This window comes from Odontesthes bonariensis, chromosome 21, assembly GCF_027942865.1.
Source record: "Odontesthes bonariensis isolate fOdoBon6 chromosome 21, fOdoBon6.hap1, whole genome shotgun sequence".
Classification (NCBI taxonomy): domain Eukaryota; kingdom Metazoa; phylum Chordata; class Actinopteri; order Atheriniformes; family Atherinopsidae; genus Odontesthes; species Odontesthes bonariensis.
This window is the reverse complement of record NC_134526.1, coordinates 8,848,944-8,869,382: the sequence shown is the minus strand read 5'-3', so window position 1 is coordinate 8,869,382 and position 20,439 is coordinate 8,848,944. Positions and strand designations below refer to the sequence as shown.

Here is a 20,439-nt window from a genome sequence, read left to right as displayed (position 1 = left end):
ATCAGTTGACTGCAGAAGAACTGTCAACCAACAGAAAGTAATCTTCATTTAAAACCGTTGCTGGCTTCTAAAACATGCAGTTTCTGCTGCTGCGTTTCTTTACTGTGGAAGTAAAAACATCTTCAGGTTTTTACTCTGGAAACATTCACACAAATGAACAGTGCAAATCCGCTACTTCTCCAAAGTATTTATATTGGATACAGACTAATTACTACAGCGTTGAAATTAAAACATGACAGCTGGATGATGTTGACGTATTTTCTTCTCTAACCCAGTCCATTCTTCATCCCTCCATTTTTGATTTGTTAAATGTATCTGAAATGTCAAAGAGCAAAATCTTCGGAAATTATGAGAAAAATGCTTTGAATTTTTAGCTTTTATCCAAATTGTGTATACAGTTTGGGTTAAAAACACTGAATTCACACTGATGATTAATAAGCCAATATGTGCTAACTTGAAAACAGTTTTAAATGGAACAAAATGTAGAAACAGTTGACTGGTGTAATTTAGAAATTGTGTCATAACATATCTTCCCTAACAAAGTAGGCTGGACTTCATTGTTTTCCCCAAAAAACAGCAGCGCCCTCACAACTATCAAACAGAAAATCCAAGTTCATCTCCCTTCCATTTAGTTAGATTATTAAGGTCAAAACTATGTGGTTATGTTTATGCATTTAAAAAGAAAACTGCTGGGTTGAATTAAAGTAAGGGAAAACATCCTGGCTTGTGTTAGAATAGAGTCTGTTACAACATACCACTAAAAAAATCCCCTTCCTTTGGATTACTGGGTGACAAGCTCCACCCCCTCTGCCAAAGATACAAAACACAGTTGACCCAAGAAAGAAAACTTCCCCTGAAATACTCCACTACACTTCGAAAAGTCTTGCTGGATGACATTAAAAAAAGAAAAGCACCATCGGCGCTATGAAATGATTTGATTGCATATTTTAACGCCTAACCAGGATGTTTCATGAACCTTAACCAAGTACTTTAAATGCATACTAAAGCAGTACAGGAGGAGAGAAAAGGGATTCAACAAAAATACAAATGAAACTAAATCAAAACAAACATGCAGATTCAGATTTTATGCTCTACGTTTGGACAAAGCAGTGGACAAGAAAACAGGACTATATTCTGAATCTGCTTTCCTTCTCTAGAGCTGCAGTACGACTAATAAGCGACTTCAGTGGATGGTAAATGGGTTTTAATCATGTGAATTTTACCAGAGACAGGCTTTTCATCTATTTATCATAATCTAATATTTGGCTACATACACTATAGACAGTAAAATACAAAACCAGCCTAAGCTCATCATCTATTTTAAAAAACAAGAAAAGGTTCTAAAATTTGCTTGACCTTTTAGAAATTCAGCCTTCTTTGTTCAGTTCCCACTCAGTTCTTGCTCATTTCCATGCTGCTTAGTGACTAAATATAAACGTTTGATGATGTAATCATTTTTGTCAGTGGGGTCAAAAAGTCGGATTCTGGTCTTAACCTTGTGTGGCAGATTCGCTGTCTTGTGTTTTTAGCAATAGTTTTTTGTGAGGTTTGCATTTTCTCGTACTCCTGGCAACATTGCACCAATATTTTCTACCGCTTCAGGCGGCATATTTGCTTGCTACACATCAAAAGCCACTTTGTTCTTCTCCCCCAGCAGCCTACTGTAATCCCCCTGTCCCCCCACTGTGTCCCAGTTCCATACCATAGGCCGACACAAGAATACACTGAATTCAAACGTTGGTGTAAACATGGGTTTGGCAGCTCATATAGTCATGAAATTGACATTTATTTATTATTATTTTTTCTTATTCAGGTCAGTTACTGTTTTTTTTACAGAAAATGCTTATGTTTAGATTACCTGTTAGTAAATTATATCAAATTATGGTTCCCATGACGATCTGGATCTACTAGCACTTATGAGTCTGCACAGAAATTTAAGGAAGCCAGACTCTAAAAGTCCAAAAGCAGTTAGAGTTAAATATAAAATTATATAAATCTGTATTATACTTAATGCCAAATGAATGATATTGTCACTTGAGGTGCAAATAAGCAGCTTTTTACTGAAATATGTGCCATATCTGTTTTACAGATTCTTTTCCTTGACAAAACATTAGCTTAAACAAGTTCAAATTTTCACTTCCTTGAGCAGCGCCTTTATTTTTTCCACATATCACTTTATTAGTGATGAACCTCACATTTAAGTGCTTCTGTGTGTGAAGGTAGCAGTCAGATATTCACAGTGGCTCACAGGCAAGAAGGTTCAGAATGTCAAGTCAGTGAAGAAAAAGTGAAATGCAAAAGTGAAAGGATTCTCATTCTTAGCTCCAATTATGTGTCTCTTGAAATTTTCTGCTGCGTCTGTGGTGTTTGCATGAGTTGATCTGAGAGTAGTCGCTGACACTGATGAGGCCGGCCTGCCACAGCCTGTGACACCCTGGGGCCTCGCGGCAGACTGGTCGCTGGCCTGAGCTGCTTTGGTGTCACCCGATAAAATCAATGGGTCTGGGGCAAGGGCTTGTAGGGCAGAGGCAGGGGGTGGCAACAAAACCAGCTACCCGACCAATGCATTGAGTTTCTAGTAGCATAGAGTGTGCGTCAGGAGGGTGAGGGGTGGGATCACATGAGTGGGAGGAGGTTTTCAGGAGTATATGATGTGTTAACACTTGGCATCAAAGTTAACTACCAGCTCAGCATTTGCTTCAGTAAATGACCTGTTTGCTCACCGCACGGTGACCTTGGTCGTCATGTAATTGAAGCATTATCCACAGCTACAAATAAGGAATCCATTGACTGATGAAATAAAACACACAGAGCACAGATGTGGGCCAGTGAATTAAAAGCTAATCATTTTTGTCCCGATTGACCGAGTGAACGCTAGTCGTCTAACTTTATATCGTATTAAGGGGGAAAAAGAGGCAGCACGGCTTGTGAAACACAGAGCTAAGGGAGTTTGTCCTCATATTAAAGTGAGATTTGAGTATACAGGACAAGCCGCAGTGTACGGCTGTCACTGGGGCACAATCTAAACTGTTTAACATGCACGCATTTATTCATAAGCTGTGAGCCTGAAAAATCCCAGCACTGAGAGAAAATGATGAACTTGTGTCCTTTTTATCTCCAAGCGTAAAGAGCCAGGTTTGACAGTTTGCTGGAGTTTTTTGTGCAAAAACATAATCAAAGTGAGAACAATTTGAGTGTCGCAAGCCAAAGGGAGAGTAGATCCACATTCAAACAAAGGAGGTCCCACTTTCAAGGAATAAATTCTGTTTGAGATTCGTTACAGAAACTTGCTTTCAAAGTCACAGACTTACTTATTTTAGGGATAAAAGATTTTTTGTGTTTTGATTCACTCCAATTTGTCCACATTGTAGAATACTTTCATGCAATTCAGTTTGAGCCACTGTTTGTTGTTCACCGAACGGCCTGCTGTGAGATAGTTGTCGGTGATACATCAGTTTGGTCTTACATGAGTGGAATACAAGTCATCTTTAAGGCTCCCTGTGGAGTTTTTGACCAATGGTATTGCTATGAGGCAGGCTAGGGTGGCAGGATGGTATGCTAGTGTATTTAGAAAGGAATGCTTTTCAATTCAGTTAAAAATGTATGTGCACTTCTTTATGTTTAGCTGATTCAGAGATGCTGCACCGGGCTAAGAAAGCACTAGAATCCATCCAAGTATCCAACCAAACAGAATACATGAAGAAATTTCCCAAATGCTTAAGCCCTGTAGGCTGATAGGTTACCATTACTCTGGGGAAAGTTTGCCTCAGGAAAGTTGTTGATAAAGTGTTTTAACGTCATTTAATTTCATTCACCTGCTGGAGTCTCGCCACAACTCACACAGTCTGTCCAGCTCACTGAAGTATGGGTAGCTATGGAGGATTGAAACGGCCGTAATCTAAAATGAATAGAAAATACATAAATAACTCAATGAATAAATTAATATGCCAATAAATTCTACGAAAATAAAGCAAAAGCAAACAGTATTCATTTATCTTTGTGCGAATATTTTGCCATTTAATCGTCAATTTCCTTTATTGATTTAGCCATTTTAATCATATTATTTACACACTTAGAATTTTGTCCGTTATTTGTTTCTCCGTTTATTTGCGTCTTGAACATATTTATGTGAAAATTTCATTGTCGTATTTGTCAACATTGTCATTAGAAGGATGAGGGAAGGTGTTTCACATACAGAGCGTAAAAACAGTGGTTAATATGTCTGTTAACATCTGTCATAAGAATCCAAGCAGATCATTCTCTCTTGACTGCCCTTGGATTATCAGTCTCATTCAGGTGTGATAATACGATGCACATATTCCATAAAACTGGATGCTAAATTGCTAACATTGGCCTTTCTCATTGCTACAGTGAAGTTTCCCTTCATCTTCCATTGAAAACTAGAAGGAATAGCCTGTATATTAGTCTGATTTATGGCCAAAGTCCATATTTATGCATGTTTTTCAAGGTTTTTCTACGTAAAGAAAAGCAACAATGCTATTTATCAATTAGCTGTTATCACCTGAGCATTATGTTCTTCCCTGCTGGTGTGTGCTGTTGGTCACGCTAACTCTGATGAGCTGCTGTCAGACACACATTCAGCATGATCTGTGGGGACAGCAGTGAACTGGAGGGTAATTACAGTAATTGAAATGTGTGCTGTGGAGGGAAGTTTAACTATGTAAGCAGACCTGTCATCTAAGGTGATTTTACACTTATGGTGTACCACTGACCCATCTCTGCGTGATGTGATGTTGATATGACAGCTCAGGATGACAGGCAGTTATTTGTATGTGTAAGATCATTGATGTATTGTAGTTTATTACAGATTTTGTTATCAGGTGCGTCCTTATTTTTATCTACATACCTGGAGAACTTGATGTGCCAATTTGGCCACTCTAAAAACTGGAAAACCGAATTGATCTATTTCACTGAATTTGAATGTTGAATCTGAAAAAAAAGAGTCCTTCAAACACACACACAAGCTTGACAGAAACTTTGCTTGCTTAGTTTATATTCTTATGGACGATCGAGATGATAATAATAATGCATTGTAAAATTATTTCAGTTCGTAATTACAACATCGGTGAACACGTTCAGAATGTGTTAACATCTTTTTTTAAATGTGCAACAAATGCATGTAACCAAAAAATATCTGTCTACTTCTACAGAGTCCAGACTTTTGTCCTCCTCTCTTTATGGGAGCTGGATTTATGGCCAAAGAATGTGGTTTATTACATGGAGGAAAACCTTGATGTTTGCCTGTCCCTGACTACATATGAGGGACCCATGTGGTCTGAAATGGACTGACTACCGCAACCTAGAAAAGGTTGTTCTATCCAGTTTTTGTTCATCATAATCTGTAACTTTAAATAGCAGCGAACAAACCCATTACATGCAGTAAAATCCCTTTAAGAAGGAGCCTTTTTACACATCCATTACAGACAAAATCAATATTCACGGTGAACAATAACTTGTTAAATATAAATATTGTCCGTTAGCCCTTTATATGAGCCTATTGTGACATTTATACTCTATTGATATATTCCAGTGAATGGTAATGCTTGCTAAATAAATCTATATTGTGGACTAGTTGCAAAATATGCAAATATTTACAAATGAGGGGTTGGTGGTTTTGTTGAGGAATCAAGTAGAAAAAACATCAGATGAACTAATTAAACATTGATAATCATTTTCACTTTAGTAAACATCAGAGGTTTACTAGAGGTGTCTTAAACTTCCAGTCTAAACATCTCAGCTCTTGATCCTGTGCTGCTTTAGAAATGCCAGTGAGTGAAAGCTTCATTTATTTTCCAATCAGCTTGAGTCACAGAGGATTCTGCTTGCAAGGTGTGTTGTCAAGACGCATAAGCTTTTTGATTTGTTCAAAAAGCAGCACGAGCATTCTTGCACATTTTAAATTTAGCCACCAAAGCTAATTTCCATTGTCTTTGCACATTGTTTCACACTGTGTGTTTTGACACTCCTGCACTTTTTTTCTTTTTTCTTTTAAATATGTGTTGTTTGATGCCAGGATGATGGGGAGGGGTGAGAGGGGCAACAATCCTCTTGGCCAGGATGAGGACAGTGCAAGGGCTCTGTCTTAAGGAAAGGGAGGAGGTGTGGAGGGGATTAATAAGCGTTTGTAGTATTAAATCAATGTGCCTGGGAGCTGAGGCACCTGATTAGCATGACCCCGTCCTGCACATCAGCACATTCAGGGCTGGGGGAGGCTGATTAAGAGCCAATGCTAATTTCCTCTCAGTGCTGTCAATGAAGGAAAGAGGGATGGCGTAAGGGATGCAGAAAGAGAGAAAGGATGGAAGGCCTTTATGAAGAGGATTTTCTACATGTTTACAGTACGCTCATGCACAGTTACGTGAAAAAGTAAATAAACCCTTGTCAAGGCTTTACGTATCAAAACACAATTTAAAAAAAGCATTATGTCCTAAAATGAGGTACATGCAACCTTGGATGAACAACAACACATGACACATTAAACTGTGTCATGACTTACTAGTGCGTTCCATGATTCAACAGCTTGTAGAACCACTTTCAGCAGCAATAACTTGAAGTTATCGTTTTGCTGCAATGTCTGCTCCTGGAATGATTGTCTTGAATATTTTCCACGTTTGAATAATCTTTCTCACAGTAGATTGATGGCCCTACAACCCTTCCCAGATTGATGGGCAGCATTACTGATGTATTTCCTCCTTGGCTTTGTGTTAACACACACCTGAATGCTCCACACCAGCAAACTGACAACACTTCTGCTTTTATAGAGGTTCTCACACTTACTGATGATCAATTAATCCGTGCATCTGATTAGCAGCACCTGACTGCTACTTATCCCCTAATTCCTATTGAATCGATAAGGGTGGACTGTTTTTCACACACTGCAGCTGCATTTTGTCTTACGTTTTGTAAATCTGATAATGACACAGTGTAATATGTGTTTTTGGTTATCTATGTAATTTCAGAGATGTGGTAAGGACCAGGTGAGTTTATTAGAAACTAACTTTTAACATTGCTGCTCATGAGCTTTAGATATTTATATTTCGTTACCATTTGGACAAAGTTGCATGTGTGAAGCCCACCGTTGCGTTGAAGCAGGTCCCGTTGACACCAAGCCAAGAGCCTGCATGGGTGTTGAGTCTCATTAAGTTGTTTGTCAGCCAGCGCAGAGGAGTGCCAGCACGCGGACACCAGCCTGAGCTGCAGCCGTGCCAATCAATACAGTACACACAGTATCCGCTCCCACCCTGTGTCTCGGTGAGCAGGTTGGCACGCATGCTTGCAGGACGGCGAGGACGGGTGGAGCTAACCAGCCTCCATCCCTCCCGTCCTGATGCAGCCGCCAACAGGCTGGGCAAAGCAAGAAAGGGAAAAGGCACACCGCAGCCAGTGTTACTCAATGCATGGGATAATTAATATGACTCATTACTGTAGTGTAATTTCACACTCCTCTTTAGCCTACTTTTGCATTGTCGCACTTGCAAATAAGAGGGATCAGGGGAACCAAATAGTAATTAAATTCAGCATTCTGGCTCTATAAACTCAAACTTTGTTGAGGTTTACGCCATCTGGGAAAAGTAAATTTACTGTATGTGCCAGGAAAACAACCAATGATGGTGATAGTAAACCGAAAAGCGCCATTCATTGCAAATGTAAACAGTCACCAGTCAGGGAAAAGAGAAACCAGAGTTTAAGAAAAATGCAAGTGTTTTCTCTTCATTGGCTAACAACAAAAAAAAGTTAGGTTGATAACTTCTGTTCCCTGAGGGAAAGGAACAAGATGTGCATATATAGTATGGAATATCATGCCCAGGACACTCATGGGTGGGATATCCCATATCATACGTGTTGTACAATAAACTCAGTGATGTTTTAGATAAATATTTATCGATACATGTAGATGTATATTTATTGTTGCACAGTCTAAGAAACTTGGAAACAACATTTTATACTTCTCTATACAGTCAAATTCATCTTAACAGGCTCCAAGTTTTCCATATGTGGCCTCAGTTTACTCGAGACTTTGGCAGATGATGATGATTCATCAAATCAAGAAGTAATTTTCTACTTCATAAACTGTTTCTAGAGAGGACTCTCCACATGAGTCTGTGAAACAAACCACTCATATTTTCCGTCATCTGGTTGCTAACGATAAAACAAGCAAAAGAAACATTGTGTAAAAAAAACAGACATAGCCACCAGGCATTAGAAGTAAAGCAATGTATGACGGTGCTATACAACTGACAGGCAAAAGCTCCAAAACTTTTCTGGCTGCCATAGACTCCCATTAAAACAGTGTCAACTTCTGCAATGAAAAAACTAAATCAATGCATTTTTAGGCCATCATTCTAACAATATTGACATGGTACGTCCAATGGCAAACAAGTGACAGTGCCCAGAATATTAGCTGTTGCATGTTCGGATCCAGAAACATTCCCCAACCCTGTCTCACATGAATGTGGCAGTTGTGGGGCGACAAAACTGAAGATTACTCAATGTGTGTTACTGTGAACTCAGCCCAAATCAAATCAGTGACCTCAGTGCTAATCACAGGCCTCCCAAGAGCATCCTTTCATGTGGGCTGAAGCGCTGCCTTTGAAAAACACAAGATGCTGTGAAGGTCGCTGCTGTCATTAGCTATTAAGACGGAGGTCAAAGCTTTCATTTTGTTTTGCAGTAGCTGGAGATTGACAGCATTTTACCATACATTATCACTGTGTCCCAGGACTGTAGCCATCCCAGCCACCTTCTGTCAAAATAATGTCACCCTGGTGGAGATAATAGCTGTTCAGCAGGACTCCTTCGAACACTGTGAAGTTATAACAGATGTACAGCTAATGAGCATCGCAGTTGTTCTGAGAGGTTGATGACGTGATGTTCATAGCAATTTAGTCCTCTGGTTAAAATGCACAAAAAACAATAAGCAGAAGTTGGCATTAACCTTCCTCTGTTTGAATAAGACTCACAGTACTTACAGTATATTCACCTTGCTTCTTTGCTGCAGTAAACTTCCACTGCATTGGTGCATCAGCATAGTTAGAAATGACATTATGCAGTGTCATAATGTCATTTATAGATGCCTGGCTTTTAGGGGTCTTACAAGTGAATTTATATTCTAAGTAGTTTTTACTGATATTAAGGATTTCCTTTTGGAATAGAGAATTTTAACATTTATTTTTTTTTTCTGTTTTTGCTTCAGGAAAGGATAGAAATTCTTCTACTAATAAGAAAAAGCAATTAATTTGACAAATGTGGCCAAACCAAGCAGGGAACAAAGGATAGTATTACCTATTGCAGGATGAAATGATGAATGAGAAATTTGTGAAATGACATGGGTGAATTTAACCTTTATCAAAGTTGCCTGGACAACCCAAAAAGTTTCTGAAAGCTTTTTCTTTTGCTTTTAATGGGATTTAATTCACTCTACAATTGAAGTTATCATGATATATAATTCGTTTTAAAAACTACATTTTTTGAGCATCTCTAATAATGTCCGACATAACTTGGCAACATTAAAAAAAAAGGGACCAAGAAAATGGTGCAATGTTGTCCTGCTTTTTTTCTGCACAGCAGGAACTAGTCCCAGACTTTCTGTCAGCTTGTCAGTGTCTCTACCTGCCTCCCCCCCAGGGATGCTGCGATGCTTAAACATCCCTCCAGGCAGGATCCAAAACTTTGACAGGGCCAGTTCTAAAAAGATACAACGGGAGGATGTGTAACCTTTGGAACGCGGTGAAGAGCAACTGATTGTAAATAGTTGGCCTCACTGCCTTAGGGGATAGTTATTGCTCTGTCCCACAACAGTTCCCAGCCTCTACCTTCGCTGCAGGCAGAGAGCTGCTCGGAGACACGGCTCTCTGAGCTTCATCAAACGTTAAGTGAGCACTGACACACTTGGTATTATGCAGGAGAACAGAGTGCATCTTGGCATGAAAAATCTGCAGGGACTTCAGCCTTTCCTTTTGAGGTAGAGCGTGGTCAGCCAAACCCAGGGGCATGTTGGCGCAGCAAAACGCAGCCCGATCCCAGTGAAGGCAAGCTGCATGCTGGGAGGTCACTGTGAAGGTCACTGCACTCTTCAGTGCGCTGCTACACATAGATGTTAATGCAGAGAAGGGTTTGGACTGAAGAAGCACTGCAGACCAGCGAAGGCTTTAAGCCATGCAAATCAGTTGGATCTTCTTGTCTTAGAAAGCTTCTGCATCAAATTCCTTTCATTGCTCTCAACGTTTACCAGAAATTTTAAGATAACTGTGCTATCAGACTGGCGCATAAATGTGACATATTTTCTATCAATTTTGACCTGAGTGAGTCTGTTGTTAACTCATGAACGGGAGGTGAGTGTTAGTCTCTCTTGCAACATTTGCAAGCATCCTTGTCTAGAATGATTTGTGTAATGTTGACTTAGACCTTGTGATGATTTCTGTACTAGACGCAGGCCGGCATGACAAGATCATCAATAAACTTGCCACAAGTTTTGACAGTGTCAAAGTGGATCTCCATGATAAAGTATGAGCTACCACACATTTATCTTGTTTCATCTCCGAAAGTAAACTCATTTCTGAGCCAAGCTTTCTGTGTCATGGTGCCTCATATTTGATTAAGTTAACTGGTTTAAATAATACAGATAAAACAGATAAAATGCCACACTTTTACACACACAAGCATGTCATTAATTAACTCATCTATATGTTGCAAATATAAGTTAAGTTTTAAACAGGATCAATGAATGATTTGAAGTTGAAAGGTTTCCCCTTAAACTGACAAGATTAGCTTAAAGCTGCAGATTCAGCAATTATCCAATAAGTGGCAGCCTAATTTCACAGTAAGGAATTTATTTGTCACAAGCACATTTTGTTTGACTAAGCAATGAAAAATCATTGAGCAGGTGATAGCTAAACAGGATAAAATGGCATTTGAAAATGTTTGAAAAGGATTTTTCTCATTCGAAAGGCTACAATAAAGGTTGGTTAATACATTTGTGTGAAAGGGCTGATATACTAACTGTTCCGTTATTTTTCATAATGTATATTTTATTGTCTCAATGATATTAAAGTAAGAAAAAAATGGCTAAAACAACCTTTATTGACTATATATTTTCTGCTATGAGCCAAATTATTATTTTCAACGTTGGTATCGGTGCATCGCTAAATATAAACATAACGACTTGCGACAAACACATACACATACAATTCTACACAAACTAGAGAATGGTAAGATAAATGAATACATTTTTAAAAAGTCTAAATCTATATCACATTTAAATCTGAAAGTTTCTACCTCTAAGTTACATAGAGTTGCTTTCAATTCTCACTATGAGATTAGCTTCTTTGAACTCAGTTTTGATGCTGATTCCAAACAAAGAAAGCAATAGATTTAAATGCCTTTCTCCTCAGTTCAATACACGCTTTGGGAGCAGATACCAAGAATAAATCCTGAGAGCAAAAAATATGGCCTTCTAAGCTTTTTTGAAACTTGTAGGATTGTAGGAAGCTTCTAACACTTATTGCCATTTGGTTCTAAATTAAAAACAGTCTTTAAGCCTACTCATTATGACGATATAGTTTAATGGAATTGAGCAGTGGAACAGAAAATCACCTTCCTTTTCTTTTATAAGTTTGTCTGCATCTAAGCCTCTTTCTTCAACTTTCATGTCACCTTGACATTCTGCACAATTAAAGAACCCCACTGTCAACAATCAATACATTTAGCTGCCCCGCTATCCTTCTTTTGTCTCAGCATATGAAGCTGATGGATTAAAACGAGTCCTCGTGCCCTCTCCCACATAATGGGCTGTGAATGGCCATGTCAATACTTTAGGAATTAACAGGATGCACGGAATGAGGCAGAAACATAGAATATCTGGAGGGTTTGTACCAGGACACAGGAGAAGGGTCAACTCTGAGGACAACTTAATATTTAATCAACCCCCCTCCTTGGTAACCCTAAACACCACAATCCCCGCTGGACAAACAAGGAGACAAGGGAGAAAGGAGGATGGGAGGGCAAGATGACACTTTATCTTTCAAACTGACTTTGATTGAGGGTGAATTAACTGAGAAATGGAAAAAAATTTAATTATGTCTTATGACATAATGCATATAGGTAGACGGGAAGAGAAATTCTTGATTTTGAGATTTTCTAGTCTGATCAGTACATTAATAGATGTGCCCATGATTGTTGCATTATTATCTTAAAAGAGGGTAGATGGAGAAGAAGGTTAGAAGCTTATGGAGAAGAAGGTTGGAAGTAGAAAGGTGCAATGAAGAAAGAACTTCCCAAGAAATATGACAAACTGTCCATACCTCGGACATTGGAAACTGTAAAACAAAGACTCACAACTCTGGCTACCCACCTGAGAACATACGCTAGAGAAGCACATGCCGGGAGAATAAATAGGATGTACTCCACCAAACCATCCAAAGTGTACTCTCAGTGGAAGGGTGATCAGATAAGAATAGACCCACCCAGGGCTGGAACTGAGCAATACTGGAAGAGCATATGGGAGATAAAAGCATCACATAACACCAATTTTGAATGCCTAGCAGAACCCACCCAGAATGTTTAATTCAAGGTCAGAAAGTCCTTATCATGAAGGGCGGTAATTTCATCCAACTACTGGCCACTAATCAGCTTGCCTTTGTAAAACATGGAGGCTCCTGTCAGGCATCATAGCAAATACAATGGCTCAATGCATGAGCTGGGCCCATAAGGAACAGGATGCAACACCAGAGGAGCTAAATAAAAGCTACTATTACACAGACCTGTCACCCCAAACATTGAGATCATACATACAAATCTGTGCACCGCCTTCACTGACTACAAGAAAGCCTACAACTGAGTGCCATTCACATGGTTACTGGAATAGTTGGAACTCAACAATATCAATAGGACACCAGGAACCTGATCAACAACTCAATGGGACTGGAGGATAAAACCCTAGAAGCCATTTCAAAGCCAATTGCACAAATTACCATCAAGTGGAGCATCTACCAAGAAGAGACTCCATACACACTCATGTTCAGGATCAGCTTGAACCCCCTCAGCCACATCATCATTTCAAGTGGTCATTGCTATTACCTATAAACGCTGCAAGCAGAAGCCTTCTCTACTATGTGAATGACATCAAGCTGTATGCTAGGCTTAAGCACAGATCCACCTAACCAGGATATACAGCAAGGATATCAGACTGTCATTCAGAGTAGATAAATGCAGCTGAATGGTATCAAAGAGAGATTTTTAATAACATTTTACACCCACCACAAAATCTGTTTTGACATTAAATACTGACAACAACATGAGATACACACTGATAGTTAGCACTGGAATGGGATTTTTGTGACTGGCCCTAAACCACAGTGTGATTTACTGAGGTTTGGGGTAAGCAGTTTACTTTTTATTTTTACAGCTGAATACAATACTTAAGGAGGAAGAGTAGGAGCTGTGGGAAGAAGAGAGCATGTGGTGGAAGGGAGAGAATCTTTCAAATAATTTAAACTTCTTTGGAACGCTAGAAGAAGATGTTATACAGACATATTAAGTGTCAAGATACTTCAGGATTTTGTGTGGCCACATTAAATTTCAATATGTTCTTCCATCCAAGTGAAAGCTTTTGGACTGATTATGGCACGAACCGTAAAGGTCATGAGGTCATGGGCTCACCAATATCAATATCTTCATCATCCATCCTCTGTGGACCATACATCACTAAATTCCAAGGCAATCTGGACACTAGTGGCTAAAATATCTGCTTGGAACAGGAAGTACCAGACGAACAATTTGACACTATTGTTCATATACTGTTCCTCCTCTTGTGTGCTGTCAGTGGGATGTGTTTCTATACTTCATGCGTTTTTACCTTTTCTACAAGCAACCTCCCTGCTTTAAGTCTTTCAAACATAGAATATGATGATGTGGAACCAGATGAAAAATATTTTTAGGGGGATAATGCAGACATATTTATATCCAACTTTTCTTCAACTGCCTATTGTTGAATTTTTTCATATTTCATATTGTCTAATTGTCATGCCAATATTATTTGTAGTGAGGTCAAGGTCTGAATTACCCCTGAATCTGTTGGCTATACACTTTCCCACAAACACATAGATCAGAAAAGGACCTCAATGAGCTCAACTCACTTCCTGCTGAAATGTTTGTATGGCTGGGGGTGTAAGTAACTGGTGCTCCTGCTGCCATGGGATTTGACCCCTTCCTCGTTATGAGGTTCATGCTTCAAGCTTTTTTTTTAATCAATCAAAAGGTCGCCAGGCCTTATTGATACTGTGAAGTTTTTTAAGTGCTTCCCTCAAGCCAGCAGGTTATTAACCTGAGCAACCGAGACATCCTGAACGTCCTATTCCAAAAGTTTAAAAGACAATATGCATTATGAAACATTTTAACTGTCCGTTTTCGCTGGCTTCATACAGCGTTTGATACTGTGTCAAAGCAGCACTTAGCAACCATAAAAAGGAGATGGAAAAATGTTGATCATTTGAATGAATATAACTTGCACATCCCTCCACTTCCCTCTCTGCTGTGCTTCAGTTCTGCCTCCAGAGACCCTTCTTGTAGCAGAGGATGCCACATTAACACAGACTAATAGCTACGGTAGCTGTTGTATAGCTGCTGTATGTAATATATCAGTGCATGAAGCACCAAGCAGCATCAAAGCCTCATCAATCACTAATTCTTCTTATGATGAGTGCCTGATAGAGTTGAGCATCCAGCCAGCTGGGGCTACCGGTTGTCATTGGAGCTGTTAACAGCTGCCTTTCAGTTCGCCTGTTGGCTCAGGGTGACTTTCCGAGCCGTCCAGCCGCCTTAAGGTGTTAGGGATAAACGAATGCAGGATAGAGAGCAAGGGGGTGAGGGCAGTGATGAATGGCAGCACGTAGGCAGGCAGATGGGCCGCTGGGACCCCCGGATGGTCCCTGTGGAGGTACAGGCAGCCAAGTTCAGCAGAGAGCCACCCAACCTGGCGTCAGCACTTTGGGGAGAAAGTGGGAAAAGTGCTGAGATGGCAACCACTTGGGGAGATGAGGTGAAGTGGTGAAAATTTAACCAGCCTGATGAAAGTTTAAGTGTGCATGTTAAATAGAAGAGAGGGGGAGGGATGGGTGGAGAAGAAGTCTGCAGGATGGCAGGGGCTGACTGAGTTTCTGCTACATGGCCCAAACAATGGTCTTTTTCGGAACTTTTACACCTGACACCTTGGTGGGCCAAGCAGCCTTTCTCTGACATTGACTTGACCTCAGAAGTAACATCATACCCCACTTAAAGTTTCTGATTATTGATAATTGGCTGTAAGAATGTTATTTTGTTTCACACTGACGGCTTCTCTCTGCACTGCAGCCAAGCTCATACACATTCCAGAGCATTATACCACTTTTGTTGACTGCTTGTCACATGAAGTAATGTAAAGCAACCAGTTACTTCTGGTTAGTGATCAGAGCAAGAGAGAGGTAGAGTCCACAGTGTGATTACATAAGGTGGGGTAGCAGGCTCGCTGTGGGGATACACACTCAACAGACAGTGTTGATGGAGTCTTTCACGGGCCTGATGGGGTGTTGATTAGGATATGCTCATCCACAAGGACCAGATGCTGAAATGGATCCTAATGTGCTTTTCTGTCTTTGTCACTCCCTCGCATTTCCCCTCTTTCTTTGTTGCCCCTTTGGCTGTCCTTTCTGTGTGTACACCCAATCACATCCCATTCTCCCATCACCTCCTTCCCTCCTTTTTATTCATGGTTCATGTCCTCCACTGACTTCCAGGTGCGGTGCGAGCCTCCAGCATCTTCCCCATCCTCAGTGTCATCCTTCTCTTCATGGGAGGCCTGTGTATAGCTGCCAGTGAGTTCTACAAGTCACGCCACAACATCATCCTCAGTGCAGGGATCTTCTTTGTGTCTGCAGGTGAGTCGAACACCAACCAAATGAGGCAGTCGGAAGGAGATTTATGAGGTATCGCCATTCTAAACATGGGTTCTTGTATTTGAACAGTTTTAAGTGAACAATTACTGACCGCTGCTTTCACAAAACTCTATGAATACTATATGAAGCTATTTCATAATGAAAGGCTCTCACTTATATGCAGGCAACAGCTTAATCAATCACCACCATTATGTTTTTAATTTTACCACCTCTTTCATAGTTTACATTTCCTTGTCAACATTTGCTACTTATCAGAGGCAATCATTTAAAATGTAATGGTTTTTGTCTTTGCTCTTATCTTCAGATACAATGTCATGGGTGCCTTTCTATTGGGGGTGGCCAATGGTGCCAGAATAAGGAAGGCAAAAGGGCCATTTAGGACCCTGTAGCGTATTATTTTAAGTCACAGTTCACTATATTCCCATTTCCTTTATTCCAATCTCATATTCAATTTAAGACAAAAAAAGTTAACGATGATTGATTTATCATTTCTGTTGGAGACATAGACTAGAAAATAAAAAATGTGCCACTCTCATTTCTGAAGCACAATAAGGTTACAGCCTCAAACTTTTTAACTCAGTAGAAGTCTCGAAACAGGAGATAGAACTAGCCTCAATCTGACTGAAAACAATCATCTTCATGTTTACTGCTCACTAAGTGCGTTAATAGTCTCAACCTCCTCTCACAATGTTGGAGTAATCCCCTAAGTAGTTATCATTCCCCACTGCTGTAAGACTAAAAATATAGCACAAGATAAATTAAAACGTTTAAAACAGTCTTAACTGGCTTTAAAGCCTGTGTTGTTTAATGTATTGTTCAAATTGAACGCTGCAGATATATCTCCCATAAGCCACTTCTTCTTTTGTCTTTTCTCTTGATCCTGTTGCTGGGCTAAAAGTCACCCATTGGGACTTATCTCTAAAAATATGGTGTCCCTGACACACTTTCCCTATGATCCATCTTTCAAGATATGCTATGACACAAAATGTCTCTGTGTGTGACTAAACTAACAAGTCAAAGCCTACAGTCTTTGCTGTATGTGTATGATGAGCTCTAACACAGAACACAGTTTTGGATTACTTTATGCCTTGTCCCAAATGATCTGCAACAAGACATGTCACTGCCCTGTTTTCTTGCTGCAAGGGCAAATATTAAGTCTACTGTCATGTTGGATGGAGAGCTGGACAGGATTAGTGCACTTGGTACAGTGCACCAATCAGATACTGTATATAAAGAAGAAGTATAGCCTACTGCTATGGGTTCATCTCAACTGATACTTGTGTCTTTTCTCTTTGTCCTTTTCCTCCATCTTCTTTTCCCCTGGATCCTTTATCCACCACTCTTCCATCTTCTCTTGTATGCCACCACGTGCATCTTCCAATGCATCAGGTTTAAGCAACATTATCGGGATCATCGTGTACATATCAGCCAATTCAGGGGACCCTTCAAAAAGCGACTCGAAGAAAAATAGCTACTCATACGGCTGGTCCTTCTACTTTGGTGCCCTCTCCTTCATAATGGCTGAGATGGTGGGCGTCTTGGCCGTGCACATGTTCATCGACCGCCATCGACAGCTGCGAATAGGGGCACGTGCAGCTGACTACCTCCAAGGCTCAGCCATAACGCGGATCCCTAGCTACCGCTACCGCTACAGGCGCCGCTCGCGCTCCTCTTCTCGCTCCACAGACCCATCACATTCCCGCGACAACTCGCCGGTGGGCCTAAAGGGCTTCAGTGCGCTGCCATCCACAGAAATCTCCATGTACACGCTCCCCCGGGACACCCTCAAGTCTTCTGGTACGCCCACCGCCACCTACAACTCTGAGAGGGACCACAACTTCCTTCAAGTCCACAACTGCATCCAGAAGGACCTGAAAGACTCAAGCCACACCAACACAGCGAACCGCCGCACCACGCCTGTATGAGGGAGTCGAAACAGGCCTGGCAAGCTCCGCGGAGATCAGGAGACACGGGAACCCCTGTGGGTGCAGTACGCCCCAGGAGAAGCTGGATTTCCATGTTTATAGACATTTGTTCTTTTTGTTTGACTGCATGACTTTTCCATTACCATTGTTGAGAGTTTCAACAAGTCTGCTGTGTTCCTGGACTGAATGGCAGAACAGTGAGAATGGGTCAGGTTGTCCTGAGAGAGGGAGATCTGTCTTTTTTTTGCGCAGGGGTTGTTTATGAGGTTCAGGGCACTGAAAGGGTGATAGAAGGGGTGGGCATTTACGAGATAAATCATCGACTCCATGATTTCATCGCCCTTTGGTTTGACAGTTTTGCCCCACAAATTTGGTTGGAGCAACAGGTCAAGCTCCCCTTCAGCCAGCCCACCACTCAGACATACACCTCTTTTATTTATTGACTCATTTGTTAATTTTTTTGCATTAAAACTGTGAATTGTTACAGTTTGGGATTTAGTAAGAATTACCCCAATCTGTAATCTCTAACAAAGGTACTAAATATATATATACATATATATATATATGTATATATATATATGTATATATATGTATATATATGTATACGTATGTATATGTATACATATATATTACTTTTATAAATAAATTATTACATTAATAATCAAGAGATAACAGACTTTACCTAAGCAAAAAAAAAAAAAAGAAAAAAGTTAACAAAACCAAGTGCTGTTTGGTAACATGAGAAAAGACTCTTTTAGCATCTGTTCATTTGAAGGTCAAGAACAAGAGAAGGTCCTTTAGGTAGCAGCAGTACAGTAACTGTTGCCACCAGAGGCCGACGCAGACAGTCAACAGTAGAATAATATCTATTCTTTTAACAGAACCTTCTCGTCTTTTTCTCAGTCTCTGTTCTCTTTCTTTTTTTTGGTGGGAGGGGTCGTAACAGGAGAATTGAACCCCTCAGCAGAAAGAGCCAAGCAAAGGGGTCAAAGCTCGCCAAGCAAAGACTCCAAACATGACTTCTGCGAAATAAAAAGGAAGGAGCAGAGGGGAAGGAAAAGAAGAGGACGCCAGACACAAAAACAAAAACATGTTAAAAATTAAATAGAACAAGAAAAGCTAAGTGACTCACAATTTCAGAAATTAAATGCATGCTATAAAATTACAGCAAATCTGCTCTTGAGAAACTTAAGTTTTAAAGGTTAATAATCATAAGGGGAAAAAAGCAAAAGCGCTAGAGTTTAAAGTATTAACGTTTTCATGTGTGTTTTTCTTATGTTTCTCTCTTTTTTATTTAGCTGATTTTATCTTATTACATTTGTGAGACAAAACCAAACAATCTACATTGAACAAAACTGCTTTTTTAAACAGTTTGGTTGATTTCTTTATAAATATATAAATATATGTCTGTATGTGATTTATTTTGTTTTTAAAACTCACACAGCCTTAGTCATTTCTTTGTTTCTTTTGATTTTTAATGTGTTGTTCAAATTGAAAATGAAAACTTTAAAGGTGCCAAAACCGAATGATCCTATACTTGGATGCATCAAGTCCTAATGAATAAAATACGAACCCTAGGGGGAACAAATCACCATGTTTCACTGCGTGTCTCTAACACACTTTACCCCACAACACCTTCCTGTTTGTCAGTGTTCGGTACTAACACTTGTCTGTCTGTCACATCCTCATATCTGCAAGGCTCCTTCCTATTCTGGACGGCTCAAATAACAAAAACAGGGAGGAAACTATTGTCCATTTGTTTCTCCCATCTCATAAGGTTTAGCCATGTTGTGAACAACTGAACATAAATCATTTTCCTTATCATGTTTTTATTGACGTAGTGATGCTCAGCACAGCATAGCTGGAGCACATGGATAGCCAGACTGCATATTATGGACATCAAACATAGCTGTATGTAAACAAAGCATATGTCATCCACACTGAAAAAGACATAAAAACAACCACAAACCATGTAAATTGGATTTGTGGTTGTTTTGTATTCACAACAGTGTATGTTGCAACCTTGTGGTCATTTTCTGTCTCTCCAAGGTTGTTTTTTGCTGCATTTTGATGGGCCGGATTTAGTTGTTTTACATCTCTGTTTGTTTTGCATTTGATTATCTCTTTTGGGTTGTAGTGTCAACCACTCTATGGTCTTATACATCGCTTTGAGTTTTCTGTTTTTCATGCTGGCAATTTTTTGATCTGTTTTCGGTTGTTGGCCACTCGGTCCCTTTTTAGAATCATTTTGGTAAGTTTCCTCATCTTTGAAGTGATTTTTTTGTTGCTGCTTTACTTTACGTTTTGATTGCTGTGTCTTATTTGTTGGCTTCTTGTCATGTTGTAAACATTTTACGTCTCTTTTGCATCAATTTTTTTTGTGCGTGTGTCTCTTTGTGGGATAAATGTATATGCTTCATGGATGAGAACAGTGGCCCCCATGGGGGTCCTGGATCTGGCAGGCCTATTCAGTAATCTCTCCATGGATAGATGTTAACAACAGCTTTTAACATTTTTAAGCCTGCAAAGTGCCAGTTAAGTATTTTTACACAGTTTTTAAGCATTTT

At 39.9% G+C, this 20,439-nt stretch overlaps 1 protein-coding gene across 1 annotated transcript in view; it reads left to right on the top strand.

The window, feature by feature from the left end:
* Positions 1 to 20,074, top strand: part of cacng2a (calcium channel, voltage-dependent, gamma subunit 2a) — a 64,997-nt gene extending 44,923 nt beyond the window's left edge. Inside the window, exons 3-4 of the mRNA XM_075454587.1 lie at positions 15,789 to 15,929; positions 17,337 to 20,074. Coding sequence (XP_075310702.1) covers positions 15,789 to 15,929; positions 17,337 to 17,872 — 677 coding nt within the window. The 3' untranslated portion in view covers positions 17,873 to 20,074. The remainder of the gene's footprint in view (positions 1 to 15,788; positions 15,930 to 17,336) is intronic.
* Positions 20,075 to 20,439: the final 365 nt, after the last annotated feature.